General features: G+C 27.6%; 1 protein-coding gene across 1 annotated transcript; it reads right to left on the reverse strand.

Moving 5' to 3' along the window:
• Positions 1-614: 614 nt before the first annotated feature.
• LOC105153713 (kynurenine/alpha-aminoadipate aminotransferase, mitochondrial) lies at positions 615-7,887 on the reverse strand. Its single transcript, XM_011068723.2, has 8 exons — positions 7,476-7,887; positions 6,665-6,852; positions 6,135-6,305; positions 4,674-4,934; positions 3,732-3,911; positions 3,042-3,168; positions 2,029-2,234; positions 615-1,642 (listed from the first exon to the last, which is right to left on the reverse strand). The coding sequence occupies exons 1-8, from the start codon at positions 7,540-7,542 to the stop codon at positions 1,571-1,573; spliced, it is 1,272 nt and encodes a 423-aa protein (XP_011067025.1). The 5' UTR covers positions 7,543-7,887; the 3' UTR covers positions 615-1,570.
• Positions 7,888-17,319: the final 9,432 nt, after the last annotated feature.

Below are 17,319 nucleotides of genomic sequence, written 5' to 3' on the forward strand. Positions count from 1 at the left end.
CTTTAAACTAATATTTTATAATTACCTATGTGTAATTAAAGTTATTAACTATCCTTAGCTAGCGCCAAAATCTGTAGCAAAGTTATTGACACCGAGTCTATGAGATCAATTTAATACATGTTGATTGAAAGACACTGATTAATTTCCAAAAGTTAAAATGACATAACTTGTATAAAAAAAAACGGATATTAAGTTTATTTTAATAATCCAAATTTGCAAATGTAACATAAAAAAAATTATTTGACATTTTTGTGTAAAATGGCAAATGCTACCATAAGGTACAAGAATTAAGAACTAATTATTAATTCAAATATAATAATATATTTTTTATTTTAACATTACTTGACAGAGAAAACTTAATTATTTTTTATTCATCAGAAACTTTGTTATCCAAACAAATAACTACATAATGGATCAAATATGGGAAGGGTTAGGTGACTTGATGTTCGAAAAAATTTACAGCGAATTCTTTCCTCAAACTTTTATAATAAATTAAATAGTCTTTATAAAGATAAGTTAAATTTTTACTTTATGTTCCAATTTCAATTATATATACATATAATAAATAATAGACGTATAATAGCAAAGAATTTTTATTAATATGGAATAAAAAATTTTTATAATATACAGTAAAAAAATCTTTATTAATACACAATAAACATATCTAAAATTCCAAACGCTATCTAAAATTTTAAGTACAAAATGTCATATAAAAATTAAATCAGTTTTAACTGTTTAATAAACTTGCGTAGCCTTTCTAAATAATAAAAATTAAGCATTTCCTTCCAATTAAGCAATATTTCATATGAATTATTAATAAAACAATTAACATATTTTTCGAGAAAGATAAAAATTTACTCTAAAATTAAATGTATATAAATGTAAAAAAAGATGTCATTAAATAATTAGTCTTGTATTTTTTATACAGAAGTTTAAATATAATAGCAAGATAAAAATAATCTACCGTGTGGCGATGTAATATGCTTGAGAGAGATTTAAGAGAATTTAATATATTAAATTTTAACGCATTATTTTTAATTTAACATGTTTACATAATAATATACGCATTTATCAAGGTTTCATGAGATTAATCGCCCTATTGCAGCATCATGTTATAAGCATGCATGTTGTTACAAATAAATATTAAAAAATGTAAAAAAGACTTACTTTTCCTACTATTAGCAAAAATGAAACACGCCTATAAATATCAAATTTAAAAGATTATGTTATAACAAAACGACAAATTCTTAAAGTTTTAATTGTTAAATTTAATGCTCGCAAAATAGCTTAGTTTTAGTGATGCAATGTCCTCTGTTAACAAAACTCAAAACTATGTTCTACTTTCTATATTTTAAGAACGATGAAAATACATAAAATACATTGATTTAATAGATTTTGTACAATTTTATCGATGTCTGTTACATTTCCTTTTATCATTCAGCATTCAACAATTATTCATAACATATTTCCAGTCCTAACTCTCTATTTTATTGCCAACTGTGTTAGCTTCAATATCAACCGTGTAGTCATGTACAAATATATAATTGATATATTATATACAAATACATTATCACGTATCGACAATTTCGATGTAATTTTCATCTAACTCCACACGGATTAATTGCGCCAATCGTTCCATTGCCTGAAATATAAGTAAAGATGTAAATATTGGAGAAGCAAATATTGGAGCAGCAAAAGATAAATATGTGTGTTTCGGGTACTTTATTTTACCGTCGATTAGATACTGTACGTCGATAAAGTAAAATAAATTAATTAAGATGTGACAAAATAAAAATAATAAAACAATCATTTTAATTATCTAAATTTAATATGTTTAAACATGCAATTTTAAAATATTTACTTTGAACTTTATAATTAATCTATAATCGATAATCCCAAATTATGATTGAATATTTCGGATGTGTGTAAATACATATATATTGATAAATATAATAAATTAACATGTGTAATATACTTGTAAATATATAAATTATATAATTTTTATATAAATATAAAAATTATAAATACCAGGTCCATTTCCTCGTAGGACGCCTTGGTGAAACTTGCTCTGATGGCATTAGAACATTTCGTAGAGTCTTTCATAAATGCGGCTCCTGGAGCCATAATAACACCTTCCGTTACACCTCGCTGCATCATCTTCCATGTATCTTTGATTCCTGGTACTTTGATCCATAAGAAGAATCCACCTCTTGGTACGTTGAACTCTGCCAGACCTATAAAATGAGATTCATAATTTTCTAATTTTTTTTAATTGTAACAACTCACCGGCTATCTGTAAAACATTTTTTGTGTATCAATATAAATTATTGTCACACGTAAAAAATATATATAATATCCATTAAACAAAATTATATTGCAACAACGTTTTTATAACGTTGCGTTATAATGCGACGTTTTGCGTTTTGTTGCATAAGTGTTTTGATAACGTCCCAGGAATCAAAAATGTCCTAAGTCAATTATTTTACATATGCGACGTCACATTTGTAAAACTTGCCTGCGATGTTAGGGACGTTACAATTTTAGAAGAATCCAGAAATGTTTCCGTTACGTTCCGGAAACAACAAATGATTCGCTTGATTTATATTTAATTTACAATTCAAATTGTAACATTTTTGTAATGAATTTGGACACTTTAAACTTATGTTTAAAGTAATCTTAAAATTTACTTTAAGAAAAATATAAAAGGAAGTTTTTTTTTTCAAGATAATGTTGTCATTGTAAAATAATTTTCCAAATTTCGAGGCGAGGCAAATTTCTCTTTATTCATAAGGAAGCTTAATTGTTGTTTATGTAAAATTATTATATTACCTGAGTATATAGTCTTACTGCAATTAATCACTTATTTTCTTTTATGCGTACAATAACTTCTTTTTTAATTTTATATTTTTATATAAAATATACAGAAAATACATGCATTCTAAAGTAAAAATTTATTTTACTTTATTAATTATAAAGAATTACTTTAAATTTAATTAAGTACAAGTTATTATCAGTCAGTACATCGAGAGTAATTTACCCACCGTTCAAGTGTTTATGTGCCAACTTCGAGATAATATCTCTCCGTTCCTTGTAATAACATCTTAATCTCATGTAATGTTGTATCAGGCCTTCGTAACCCCAGACCTTAAATAGCTTGTGCATTATCACCTAAAAAGTTAAATCAACCATTTTTAACTTTTTTCTGACGATAAAATGGTTGTAATGTAATTATTTTACATTTTTTAAACTTTTGATAAGAACCGACACGCGCCACTGTCGATTTGATTTATGGACAATAATGATTAAACAAGGCATGTGTCGACGTTTCACGATGTTTCATCATTCAAGATATTTACGGTTATCACCCTTTTTTGTATGTACATACATTACAAAGTATAATAAATAAGCGTATACTAAATGCATTCTTTCTTTCTTTCTACGTTGTATTCAAATACAAATCATTCAAACGTTCGTATCGCAACACATCCAATGAGTTTTGCTAATACGTATTTTTAAAATTAATAAAGGCTTATTAGTCTTTTATACCAGTTTGAGTTTAAATAATTCATAAATATTTATAATCTTCAGATGTGTCGATTGAAATTTTATGCATGCCGTGTATAGATAAGTGTTCTCTATTGAGTGGATGATATTTATCGGCAATAGGGAAAAGTAAGGATAACGAAGGATCAACAAAGGGACTTGCGAAGGATAAGGGTGTTTCTACCAACCTGCGATAAGGTAGGAGCATGGAGATGACTGCTCTGCAAATGAAGTTCTACGCAGGCTATCAACGGAGCTGCGGCAGTCATAAAGCCTACTCTAATGCCACTGCTGATCACTTTCGAGAATGAGTCCAATCTAATTACTCGACCTTCCGTATCGAGCGATAAGAAAGACTTAGGCTCTTCCTGAGAAAGAATGTAATTTATTTTAAGTTACATTTTTTTTTTAATTTTTTAAATGAAATGAAGAAAATCTCTTCTATAGTTATATTTATTTTAATTTTATAAATGTAATATATAAATATATATATTTATAATTCTATAAATATATCTAATTTTGCATAATATATTAGTTATATTATAAATTCAAATATAGATTGCGTTTTATCTCAAATGTTGATGAAGAATGTGAATCATGAAAGATATTTATGATATGCGAATTCGTTGATATTACTACGGGCATGAATTTTTAATAATATCTTTAATAATTTGCCATTCGTGATTACATCAAATAGCACAGTGCTTAATGTATATTGTAATTAACAGATATCTTTATTTGTTTCAAATGTATTGCTACTGCATTTCATCATATTTTCAACAGCTTTAAAAGATATAAAATTTAATGTTATCGCGCGGACCATTCACAAAATTTAATTTACATTTATGTAAAATTATGCCAAAATTACGTTAAAGATACGTCATACAGTAAACTTATCTAATTTGCACTGTAATCTGCAGGTCCGTTTATAAAATATTATGGCGTTTTGTAAAGTTCCATTTTTTAAATAATTTTCAGTTATAATTATTTGCGTAGTAAATATTAACGCATGTACATTTATATGTCTATTAATACGTCTATTAACGTACATTCATATTTATGCGCTCGGCTTAATATTTTTATATAACTATTATGTAACACATTTGTTTGTCGACATGAAAATAACTCACCTTGTCAAAATGCATGAAATGATAAGGATCGTCGTCGAGAAGTAAGAAATTGTACTTGCAGGCTATCCTATAGATTTCCTTTCGTCTTTCTAGCGGTATGATAATACCGGTAGGATTCGTGCCTGTAGCATTTATATACATTAGCTTCGGCATTTTTCCACCGGAAAACTCTCGATTTCTCAAGGTTTCCCTTAATATTTCCGGAATGGGACCGTCGTCGTCTTGCGGAATCATTATGAACTCCGCTTTGTGAGGTGATATCTATGATCGAAATCAATGACATTCCCGTATTATTAGTAGTAAAGAAAATTTGAAATAAATGCTTATTAGCATTTTAATATAACTTGAAAGGATGAAAATTTTTTTTTAATTTTTTATAATTTTTCATAACTTTTATATGAATTTCCAAACTTTGCAAAATTTATAAATTTTATAATTTTTTTGAAATGTTTATTATATAAATTAGAACACTTGTCAGAAGTGCCAAGAAAGTCTACATACATCTTTTATAGAATTCTTTATATGTGTGATTTGCAAAAGATTATATGAATTTTGGAATAATCTACGGTTTCTAGACTTTCCATCTTATAATTTTTAATGAAATGTTAAAAAATCTTAAAATCTGAAAAAGTTTAAGGAATTTTTTTCAGAAATAGAAAGAAAACTTTTTAAATCTTATATTTCTCAGAATTTATATTAGGTGTTGGAATTAATTCGTAGCGTTTTTTAATGAAAGAATGTTATTTATTTCACATGAGCATTAAAAAATACATTAATGAAAGTACTTCCCATCACTTGTAAAACGCTACGAATTAATTCCAACACCTAATATGTATATATGTATGAAAAATTTTAAGAAAATATGTAAACTTTTTCGATATTTCTGAAAAGAATTCCAATTTATGTAAAATTTTGAGAAAAATTTTCGCCAGGGAAAGAAGTTGTCTTTAAAAAAAAATTAGATTAAATTTAACTCAGATCTAATATATTTATATTATAATATAATTTCGCCCATTTCTACTAATCAAAGATTAACTTTAATCTTGATTTAACTTACGTTTTTTTCTATTTCTAGTTTTAAGAATTAGAAGACGATAAAATGTAGTTTTAAATGAGATTAAAGTTTATTCTACATTATGAGAAAAGGGCATTTTGGTGTTGGTATACAATTTAATATTGTATTGTTGTGTACAATTACACATTTTCTTACACATCTTTAATACAAATATAAGAAATATTTTTATTTCATTTTATTTCTTAATAAAATGAAATAAAAATATTAAAAAATAAAAAAAACATTACATTATAAAATTTGCGATAAGAGTCCATTAACTACTTTCGTGTTAAAATTATTATTTATATCGTATACTTTTAGTTAAAAGGACTAAAACAATACGGCGAATCCTACGGGATTCTTCTCAAATTTCTTTCTTTAATGAGAATATATCTGTATTTACTAACCACAACTTCGACGCCAGGATAGAAAGGGTCGGGGACCAAAATCGGATCACCAATACCGATTATAGCCTCCAGAGCTTTACTAAGCCCATCCTGAGACCCCGAAACGACGACTATGTCACGGCTCTCCCATAAGGGTGGCGCGTGTGCCCTTCTCTGGAATTCCCTCAGGGCCTGAAACCAATTTGTCCGACATTGTTAGACACATTGTAGTCGATTCCCTTATCTCGGGAACGAAAGATTCCGGATATAACGACAAGGTCGATTTTATCACACGCATATAATGTGCAACATAATTACAATGGGGTTAAATTTAATAGCTTATTTTCAAAATCTTTTTATTTTTCTCTGTTTTCTCTCATCTTTATCTTCGCTATATTCATCACATTTCTTCTATTTCTCTTTTAATCAACAAATTAACGCAGATATAAAATTGAACATTATATATAAGCATCACTATTGTATTACTATTTCTAAAATTTCTATAGGAGACAGTTTTGAAGAAAATCCAAATAATGAAAAATAATTTCTACCTGCAGAAGAGGAGGGTAACCTTGTGTAGGTATATATTGAAGAGCAGCAGCTAACTCGTCATTGTCGAGAGTGAAAGACGAATCATCGCAGAGTTTAACTGAAATTTCTGTAAACGGGAACGTTTCTTCATTGGGCATTCCCTCTGCTAAGGAGATGGTGCTTTTCGGCGCAGAGTACGCTATTTTAGCTAAAAGAGTAGAAATGATCATTGTTGTCGATCATCCGAATAGTAGAATAATATTAATAATGCATGAGATCTTCTTCTTATGTTTATCAATGCAGGATATTAATAATATTAATATTCCATCATTAATATATTTACAATTAATTATGACTGTAATCCTCATAAACATCATAAAGTTAACTCATCAATTTATTGCGTAAATTTTTTATCTTAGTAATTTTATTGTAAAAGAAAAATTTTGCAATTATTGTTAATTAAATATAAGTTAAATCGTTGATTTATTCTTTGTTCATTATTAATTATTATTAAAAAATTACAAGATATGATAAGAATTATAAAAGCTAACATTGAATGCTTATATGTATACATGAATTTTTTATTAAATATAACTTAAAAACAATTATAATTATGTACCTATTTTTAATTTATATTTAATAAAAGTTTTATATATATATATATATATATATATGTACAAACATTCTAATGTTGATTCTTATCCATAACTCTCTTATTGTATCGTGATTCTCTCATTTAAATTATTTAAAATCTAATTTCATTTTCTTTTATTAATTATTATGTTATGTTATGATCTTCACAGACAATAGAGAAAAAAATTTGCTACTTACTTAGCTCCCGCGTCGTGGCGGGCCTCCTACGTTTAGCGACATCCGTTATGAAATAAGAATAATCCATTTCTCTGCACTAATGTGTATGTATATTCGTTCGATTAAATCTCCGATAAATCAGCCGCCGAATTGTTATTGATCATATGTGAGGTCAGATACGTTGTTGATTATCTTTCTGCACACAATCACAGTTGACACAATATTATTAATAGATTGATCGTTATTGATTATCAGTAGTATCTCAACTGTAATTTGAAAAGTTAAATAAACGCTCCGTTCGTAACTCTCTTCTTCACTTTATATTATACGTTTCCTGAAAGATAAACACATGAACCAGATAAACTTGTCAAGAGACACTTTCTAAAGTGAAGCTCCGGTTACCCCCGTCAATACTGACGGCGCGCTCGGTTATGCCTGCTTTTATATTTAGCGATAACATTAGTTGCGTCAGAAAACATTTCTTATACAAAAAGTAAATATGACTTATACATAGCACACCTAACTAAATAGTTCTAAATAGTTTCTTTAATTATGCTTATTGATTCAATATTGACTGATGATATTTTTAGTTATCAGCAAAAATAATTTATTTCAAGCTTAATTGAATATAATTTATAATTTTTTATATTAAGATAAGTTTTATAGATATATGTGTGTGTGTGTGTGTGTGTGTGTGTGTGTGTGTGTGTGTGCGTGTGTGTGTGTATTTTTGACACTCATAATTTTAAAGTATTAATTTCTACGTTTGGTAATTTATTGTTAACAAATAACAATAAATTATAAATTGTATTCTTTTTTTATACTCTCCTTTTATACTATCTTATACTCTCCATTTGCCATAATTCATATCAGCGTTCTCTAATAACTTTTCGTCCTTTTACTATGGCTTTACTGCCTTTCGTTTCATGATGCGCATGCTGCATTATTTATCCTTGTTATTCACCGAATGTTAAACAAGAGTAAATGATGCATCTTGCGCAGCCTATTTCTCAAGCAAGCGGATTATCATGTAACAAAAAAAATATGACTTATATGTAGCACACCTAATTAAATAGTCTTAATTATGCTTATTGATTCTATATTGATTGATGATACATTTTGTCATCAACAAAAATAATTTATTTCAAGCTTAATTGAATATAATTTATAATTTTTTACATTAAGATAAGTTTTATAGACATATATGTGTGTGTGTGTGTGTGTGTGTGTGTGTGTGTGTGTGTGTGTGTGTGTGTGAAATTATTGGTGCACAAAAGGAATAGCAGTAAAGATAACATTCAAATGCATATTTTCTTCTTGAAGTTTTCTCGTCGCGCATTTTTCCGATTCAATTCACTGTGTTTTCTTCTGGATTTTTCATTCACACGCGAATAAAACGTCAATCTTCCAAACACAGATGCAAATGTTCGCAAAACTATCAAGCGTAAACATTCCTATTAATATTGGATTAAAGAAAATGTCTTTTTATACAAGCTTTTTGGTAAAAAGACTTTTTTAGCAACGCATATATTCTATTTTTTTTAAATTGGCAATTATAAATTGGCCACGGATAAAACAACGTTTCGACTTTAAGAATTTGTATTTTTAATTGCAATATAATGATTTTTTATGGAATTACCAGTAATAAAGTCAGAATTTTCCTTTTTACTTAATTTTAATCAAAGGAGTACTCAGGAAACAAAAAATCATAAGAACATTTCTAAAAAACGATCGGGAAAACTTCAAACTTTCATGATAGATAATCGAAAATCTTTTCAGATTTTTTTTGGGCACGCTACAAATATACAAAGTGAAAAAATTTTTTATCTTTTTTAGCTCATAGTTTTCTATATGTAAAAATTACAAAACTCACGTAAATTAAAAAAACTATTCGAAAATAGAGATTTTAAGTTTTAAAATCTTTTTTTAAATTTAAATTTCAATCATTTTTGACGAAGATATTGATGAGAAAAAATCTTTTTACTACCTATTGGGAATTTTTTCCCTAACCCAATATAACATCTGACTACGTGCGTCGTGTTTTTTGTGATTACCGTTCGGCGATTTTTCACATCTAATCAGTATATTTTATATTTTTCTATATATCGCTTTCTAATATCGCTTTTTTCATCGACATTCGCCTGATTAAATGAAAGAAATAACAAATTTTTCAGAACAAAATTATCGAAAAGCTCTCTTAAAAATGCATTAATATATTTTTAGACACATATATTTTTAGATAAGATTACACATTTTAGAATTTCTTCTTTCAAAAAGATGAATATCTAAAAATGTCTAAGCTAAACCATTCCGATGATAAAAATGTTTTATATATACTATCGCTCTTAAGCAATCGGATGTAGGTAATCAGAAAATGGAAATCTATGCTTATCAGAAATTATTGCTTTATCAGAAATTATTAGAAGAAGTAATTAAGAAGAAGTATAATCTTCATCAGATCATAATCATAGTTTCTTTTTCCAACAGCGCATTTGTAATTATGATGTAATCGGGGAATTGACTTGAATAAATGATGAAACCGAATGTTGACGATCTCGCGCGTTTGTCATTCATTGACGTTATCGAGAGAGAATTGCCCTCATATCGCGTACATATATGATTACGTGAAAGGATTATTTACTAACAATGGTACTCTTGCGAAGTTAATAATTCGATGCAATAGTGGGACTCCACCGCTCTATATAGGGTAAACCAAAAGTTTGGATACACCCAAATATCTCATAAATGTTTGTTATGTTAAGATCAAAGTCATTGGAGATTGTTTCTCTTATTTTCATTTTTACATAAAAATGAATTTTCAGTGCAAAAATGAAAATAAGAAAAACAATCTCCAGTGTAATCTTGATCTTAACAAATGTTATTCAGGACATAATTCTGAACAACATTCAAGAGGTTTTAACCGTCGGTTGGACATCTTGTAATACTAATGGCGGTACTGTAACTTTCAAACCTTATAACTCGCAAAGTACTTAATGAAAATAAACTTAATAGTGTTATGGAAAGCTCTTGAAATAAGCTATATAAAAATATGTAATAAAAAAGAGGGAGTTCCATTTAAAAAATTCATGTTGACATCACCATCTTATCCTGGATAGAACAAGGTCAAATAACTACTATCGTTGAATGCGTCTTTTTAAGCCTTACAACTTTCGTAAGAAACATTTTTTTCTAAAATGCATCGTTTATAAGATATTTGGGTGTAGACTTTTGGCTCACTCTGTATATATACAAAATTCACGAATCAGTACATGCAGCGAATAGGAATGTGCATATATATGTACATTAATATCTTTATATGTATTAAATATAAATAATAATTTACATTGCACAAAAATTTAGAAACGATTAAAAATAGATTTTAGGATCATTTATTCAAATATTCAAAATTGTTTTGACAATAATTTTATCTCTCTCCAATAACTGTTATTCGACTTGAAGAATTATTATTAAAAATACACACTGTGGACATTTGAGTAAGTAATCCCTAAAATGTCCACTTTTAAAAAGTATGTTTTGGTCTGGAGTATAAGTACCTTCCTAAACGCCATCATATAACTAATAATAAATATAATTTTTCAAACATGGAAAAAGCGTCTTAATAAGTAAAAAAAAAATACTAATGACGTCGTCAATTTTTATATCATCAATATATAACGGTCTTAATCAAATGTTATCATCAGTCGCATTTCTAAATAATTCTTCCGACATAGATGAGATATTGATTGCTCTTACTTAAAATCTTTAAAAATATTACATCTTTAAGAATTGTATTTGCATTAAGAACAAAATAAATAAATATTCCGCAAGAGAAAAGCAAAAATTGAATGCATAAATGAATGAGTAAAAAGTGCAAGCAATATATACAGTATAAATGCAACTGTTACATTTTATTTAATCACTCTGCTCCACTTTATCTTTTAAAAGAACTATCACTCCCACCATATCTCTTTTCTACATGCTCACGTATTTTAAATTTCATCAGCTATATTCTGATGCAACAATCATCTAAGGTTTACCACTACTTTCACTTCGACACTAAGATCCGAAAAGAATGACGAAAACGAGATGTTTTTATTGCTATTTTGTTCTGACTGTACTGAATTTTTTTTTAGATAATGGAATTTTAAACAAACTTTCCATACACGTCAGAAGATCCGCGCGACGCATTGACAGAGAGTACGATTGCATATGTATATGATTACATATCTATCTACATATCGTAATTTTAAATAGATACTACATTGCGAAATTATATTTCTTTTAATTTTTTTTTACGCATTGTTATAACAATTTCAAATTTTGCAATTAGATATTGCAATAAAATTGCAAATTGTTTAAAAAGGTAAGAATATTTCTATCAATTAAAATGATTTATTAAATGTGCACACAGTCGATGAAACAAGAATCAATTTGATACGATTTAGAATTATTGATATTGAAATTTGCGATTGTCTCCTCCCACATGTTTATCATTCACGAGAGCGATGTAACTTATCCAAATCACAGGCGCGCGCCACGCATGAGTGTGGATATATGTATTCATACGTGCGATGTGCGTATGTTTGCACGCGTAATCGGTCGTTAATAACTGACATCGGGCAATTGCAAAATCGTTGGAAAGTCCGATAACGACAATATGTCAAACCAGCAGCGTCCAGCCAGATGACGAAACGGCGAATATTTGGGCACGAGATATGACGATCGAGTCAACTGAAAATTCAAAAATTAAACTCGCATTAATTTGTAAACAAATTTTTCCGCCGATTACGGATTATTATATAGATCTTACTCGAAGAATAACAAGACATTTTTTTATTTCCAAAAGTTTAATTCCAAAAGTGAACAACATGTGATAAATTATTACGAAAAAATTATTTATTTTTAAAATTAGTTTTGTTTGGCCTTAATGGTAAACATTATTATTTAATTTAACGTCTTATTTAGATTCATCTTAACTCAGTCATGTAGAAGAAGATAACTTTGATGAGTGTTATTTTTTGTCGTTATTATTTTTATTAAAATGTACAAACAAGTTCAATTTGAAATCTTATTTTTATAATTATTATTATATATATATTTTATATAAATATTTTCATAATTCTTAGTTTTTTTTTCTTTAAAAATGTATCGATAAACTATTGTGCAATCTTTCGCGTAATATCACTGTTGAAATGATTACATTGTAAGAAGTATTTTAATATTATTGTATTAATGATATGAGAATAAAAAAGTTGTCTTCGCTCTTTATAGATAGCTTTTGACCTCAGTTTGCCACATGTTTCAAAATTTTTATATCTTTCGGTATCACCTCATTGACATTAAAGCAACAAAAACCATGCAGTGCAACAGAAACAAAAAGCAATGTAAATTTCTGATTCGTCAAATCGTTTTAATCTGCGAGCAAATTGAATAATTTGAATAATTCGTCGAGTTATAATAAAATGATATATAGGATAGAACAAACCTATAGTACAATTAGACGGAAGGTGATTCCTTGTATCAAAACAAATTGAAAGTGCAGAATTAACTTTTTTCGTTCGAAGTATTATTATAGGCAGTTTCTGTTTATTTGTCACATTTTCTTTATTTCATTTAATCTTGCCATTTGTGAAGTCACACGAATGTTATGTACACGAGAAAAATAATTTTACTAAATTAATTATCTAAAAATTAGCAGAATGCAGAAAATAATTTCGTTGGACCATCAAAATAATTATATATAGGAAATTAAAATATAATAAGCAATGTCAACCAAATTTAGTATTCTAGTAACCAGTTTGAACGTCTTACATAATTATTTTGATAATTAAATAAAATTATTTTAAATCTGCATCTATAATAGCTATTTTTAGATACTTCGACAAAATTCTTTTTTCTCCGTAAATATGACAATATTTACAATGTCTTTCGAAAAATCGTATTTTCATTAAATGCATACGTATCCTGTATGATTTCTAAATTTGATCTTTTCGAAAACAGAGCCTCGGAAAAAATGTTTATTTTGAATTTTCGATTACTTACTTTTGTAGAAGAAATCATCCTTTGTTCGATTGTAAGATAGGTTTGTCCTAACTCTGTATATACTATTAAATTAAAATTACCTTATTTACAAAAGATTATTAACTAAAAGAAAGGCGAATTTAAATGAGAATAAGAAGGTATGTATCATTTAGATTTTATTTTTAAGAAATAAAAGTTTGTAATAGATTTATAATATAATTTTTCACACTCTGATTTTATTTTTTAAAAGAAATAGTATGACAATAATGTTTGAAGAAAACGTGTATTATGTTTATAGTTGACTCAATTTAGAGATTTCGTATATTTTTTCGAGAAATATATATTTGAATTGAATAAAATAACAAAATTTTCTTGTATCATATTTTAAATAAAAATATAACAGGTATTCGTATGAACTTTTTAACATCCAAATTTTTACTTGTATAATTTTTACTATGTATTAATAATTCTTTAATGATACATAATTTAAATTGCGTTTTCAGTTTACGGCTTTAATTTTTTTTTACGATGCGTTTCTTTAAAACTCTTCAACACATTAATTTTACAAATTATTTAAATTCTAACACTATTACATATGATATTTGATATTAATTTTGTAAAACAGTTATTTCTCTCGAATATTTTTCCGGAACGAAGTAAGCAAAACAATTAAAAAATGACTGCGTTCTACAGAAAAGTCCATATTTTTTAAATCGGATATGTGAATTCTAAAATATTCTAAAATATAAAAATTATATGAAACTATATATAAATAAAAGAATTTTCCACATGATCAAATATTCTATATAATTTTGTAACTTTTTCAAAAATTTTTCACATTTTTGTATGAAATTTAGAATTTACATATCTGATTAAAACCACAGCACAAACCTTTGTATAACACATAACGCATAAAGCATAAGTAAATCAACCAATAAAAATTCTTTCTTTTCTTCTACGTGATCTACAATAAAAATCGTAGCAGTCGTAGCGTCTTAAATTGTAGAAAATTGATCAACCGTAGTCGAATATTCTTCTCATACGATTTGAAATCCTACGATTTCTATGACTTCTATTGTAGACCTCACATTCTTTTTCATAGAAAAGTGAAATTTTGGTTGATTTTTTTATGCGCAGTATGCATTATGCGTTATGCAAAAGTTTGTGCTGCGGCCATTATGATGATATATTTTCACAGTTCACAAAGCGATACCACGAATGACAGTGATCTAGCTCTCTATCGATATATCAATACAGAATTAGCAAAACCGTAGGTATAACTATAGTGAATGAAGACAGGTGAGACAACGCGCATAATTCAGAGCAATCGGCGCATCCCTTAAGTTGTTACACAATGATTAATAAAATTTGAACCATAAATTTGGTTCTACTGCGCATCCCTCAATTTATCTCATCTGTCTTCGTCCATCATCGCAACAAGCAAGTGCTATCTACTGTTTAAAATGTGAAACGAATTTCCGAGAACGATGATGATAATGACATATCTTAATGTCGAAATTTGACATTTTGGACTTCACATATCATTTGTACAGTATATAGACATAATAACACTTTAATTATATATAATTTAAACCGAGTTATCCATTGAGACTACTTAGAATCGATCAATTTCAGTAATCTCAAAAATTCGGTAATCTCTGGTCAGTTCGTAACTTGCCGATAAAGACACGGACCGGTCTTGCGCTACACTTGATCTCTCGATACATTCCATTCTGTATTAAGTCATATAATTTTTATATAACCAATACTTTTTTTCTCTTTCATAAATTCGAAAATCTTTTTCCAGGATTAAAGTATACGCATTAATACATATTCGTGAGGTGGAGTTTATGCCGAGAACAAAAATTTTGAAATCGATATATCTTTTATCATTTCTTAATGTAACATGATGTCTTAAGTTATCAAGTTGTTCTATGGACGAAAATAGACACGTATTTTTTTATACGTGATACTGAGTTGCATAGATTCGACGATATTCAATCTGAAAGAGAAAAACCGATTTTTTTTCAGGATTTGACTACCTTAACATGCGACTCAGCACGTATAAAAAAATACGTATCTCCTATTTTCGTCCATAGAACAACATACTAAAAGCTCATTTAAATTGGAGAGATTCATTTGATTATATTCCTTTGTAAGTCTAATTCTAAGAACTCGACGTTATTTGTTCGTGCAAATTACGTGTTTGTGGATTACTATTTTGTAAGTACAGGTTGCAAAACTTTCGTATCAAGTAAATATTGTCACGACTTGACGCCGTTACATTAAATGTTACATTAAAAAATGGTAAAAAATATCAATTTCGAAATTTTTGGTTGTTCTCGGCATAAACTCCACCTCACGAACATATTAATGCATATATACTTTAATCTTCCCTTACGTAAGAGCTGAAATAAAGTGAATTTTTTATTTTTTTCTCAATTTCCTCGTCAAATTTAATGTGTTTTCTTCGTGCGTACTTTTATTGTGTAAAAGGATGATCTGTGAAGCCACTCGGAGAACTTGGTAATCTGCAATTGTCGTAATTTTTGTTGGTTTAGGATCCCCTTAATAGAGAATTTTTTTTATAAATAATAGGGAGTATACAGCCACAACAAATGTTTTAAACGGAAGTCATATATTTAAAATTATAATATAATAACGTAAATGTTTCGGTCAAGATTTGAGCGAATCAGTGACAATATCAAGATGTTAAATAAAGAAATACATAAAAATTAAACGATGAAAGTTAGTCAAAAAAGATGATAAAACAATTTTACAATCGTTATGATACGAGTTAACAGAGTAAGTTGAAGTCCAGAAATTGAAGTTGAACAATATTCAATCGCTTATGAAGTATTTTCTATTACATTTAAGATTCCTTATTACAAGAAGCAAAGTGCGACTTCGTGTGAAAAATATGGAATTTCCAGATTCTATTTAAATTTAAAAAATACATTTTTAAGATACATTTTTAAAATACATTTTTCAATAATATTACTTTACGATACATTATTATTCGTGAGAATCGATTAAGTTTCATAGTAATAATTGCTTATCACGTATTTTGTGATACATTGTGATTGACACAAATCTTCGGAAGTATAATTAATAGTATAAATTAATAGTATAAATTAAAGATAAAAATTGAAACTTTAGAATTATTGCTGATAAAAATGTGATGACCCGTAGGACAATCTTTATACATTGTGAAAGGAAAAGGAGAGGAAATGAAAGTGGAAAGGGTTATTCTATTAGTAAGTAGAGAAGCTTTTTTCAATGATTGGTACGAGTAGATAGATTTCAGGAAAGCGTTCTGTGTCACTCTGCTTGTTTAAATCCATTTCTTATCCTTTGACATGTATCATCTCGGAGACCATCCTTTTATAATAAAATTATTCGTTGTTTGGAGTCAAGAATGATAATATTATTCCAATCAATCGTATGATCATGATCTAGTTTGTGACGAGAGATAACAGACAAAGTATTCATTGATTTTTGAAATCATTTATATGTTCTTTTAAACGCGTCTTCAGTTTCCTTTTTGTCTGTCCTACATATGAATACTTGCAATCGAGATCACAGTTTATTTTATACATCACATTTGAGTGATCTTCTTTTTTAATTTTATCTTTGCCTGTTTTAATGAAAGTATTCATAATATTCATATAATTCATTGGTTTATGAGCAATATTAAAGTCAAGAACTTTTTTTAATTTAAATTATTTCATTAAAATTTTAGTAACTGTCATAATTACATTAATTCATAAGCTTTTATATAAATGAATATAAAGACTATAAGTAATTTTCTAGGGTAATTTTTGATTCTAAACTCAAACTCAAA

This window comes from Acromyrmex echinatior, chromosome 5 (genome assembly GCF_024713525.1).
Source record: "Acromyrmex echinatior isolate Ae372 chromosome 5, ASM2471352v2, whole genome shotgun sequence".
Lineage (NCBI taxonomy): Eukaryota > Metazoa > Arthropoda > Insecta > Hymenoptera > Formicidae > Acromyrmex > Acromyrmex echinatior.

What these genes read in the sequence shown, in the direction of transcription:
- LOC105153713 (XM_011068723.2), bottom strand. Translation starts at nt 7,542, where the DNA reads ATGGATTATTCTTATTTCATAACGGATGTCGCTAAACGTAGGAGGCCC. An exon ending in ATGCTCCTACCTTATCGCAG is followed by an intron (nt 3,169 to 3,731) that starts GTTGGTAGAAAC and finishes TTAACTTTTTAG; the next exon opens with GTGATAATGCACAAGCTATT. An exon ending in GGCACATAAACACTTGAACG is followed by an intron (nt 2,235 to 3,041) that starts GTGGGTAAATTA and finishes CTCATTTTATAG; the next exon opens with GTCTGGCAGAGTTCAACGTA.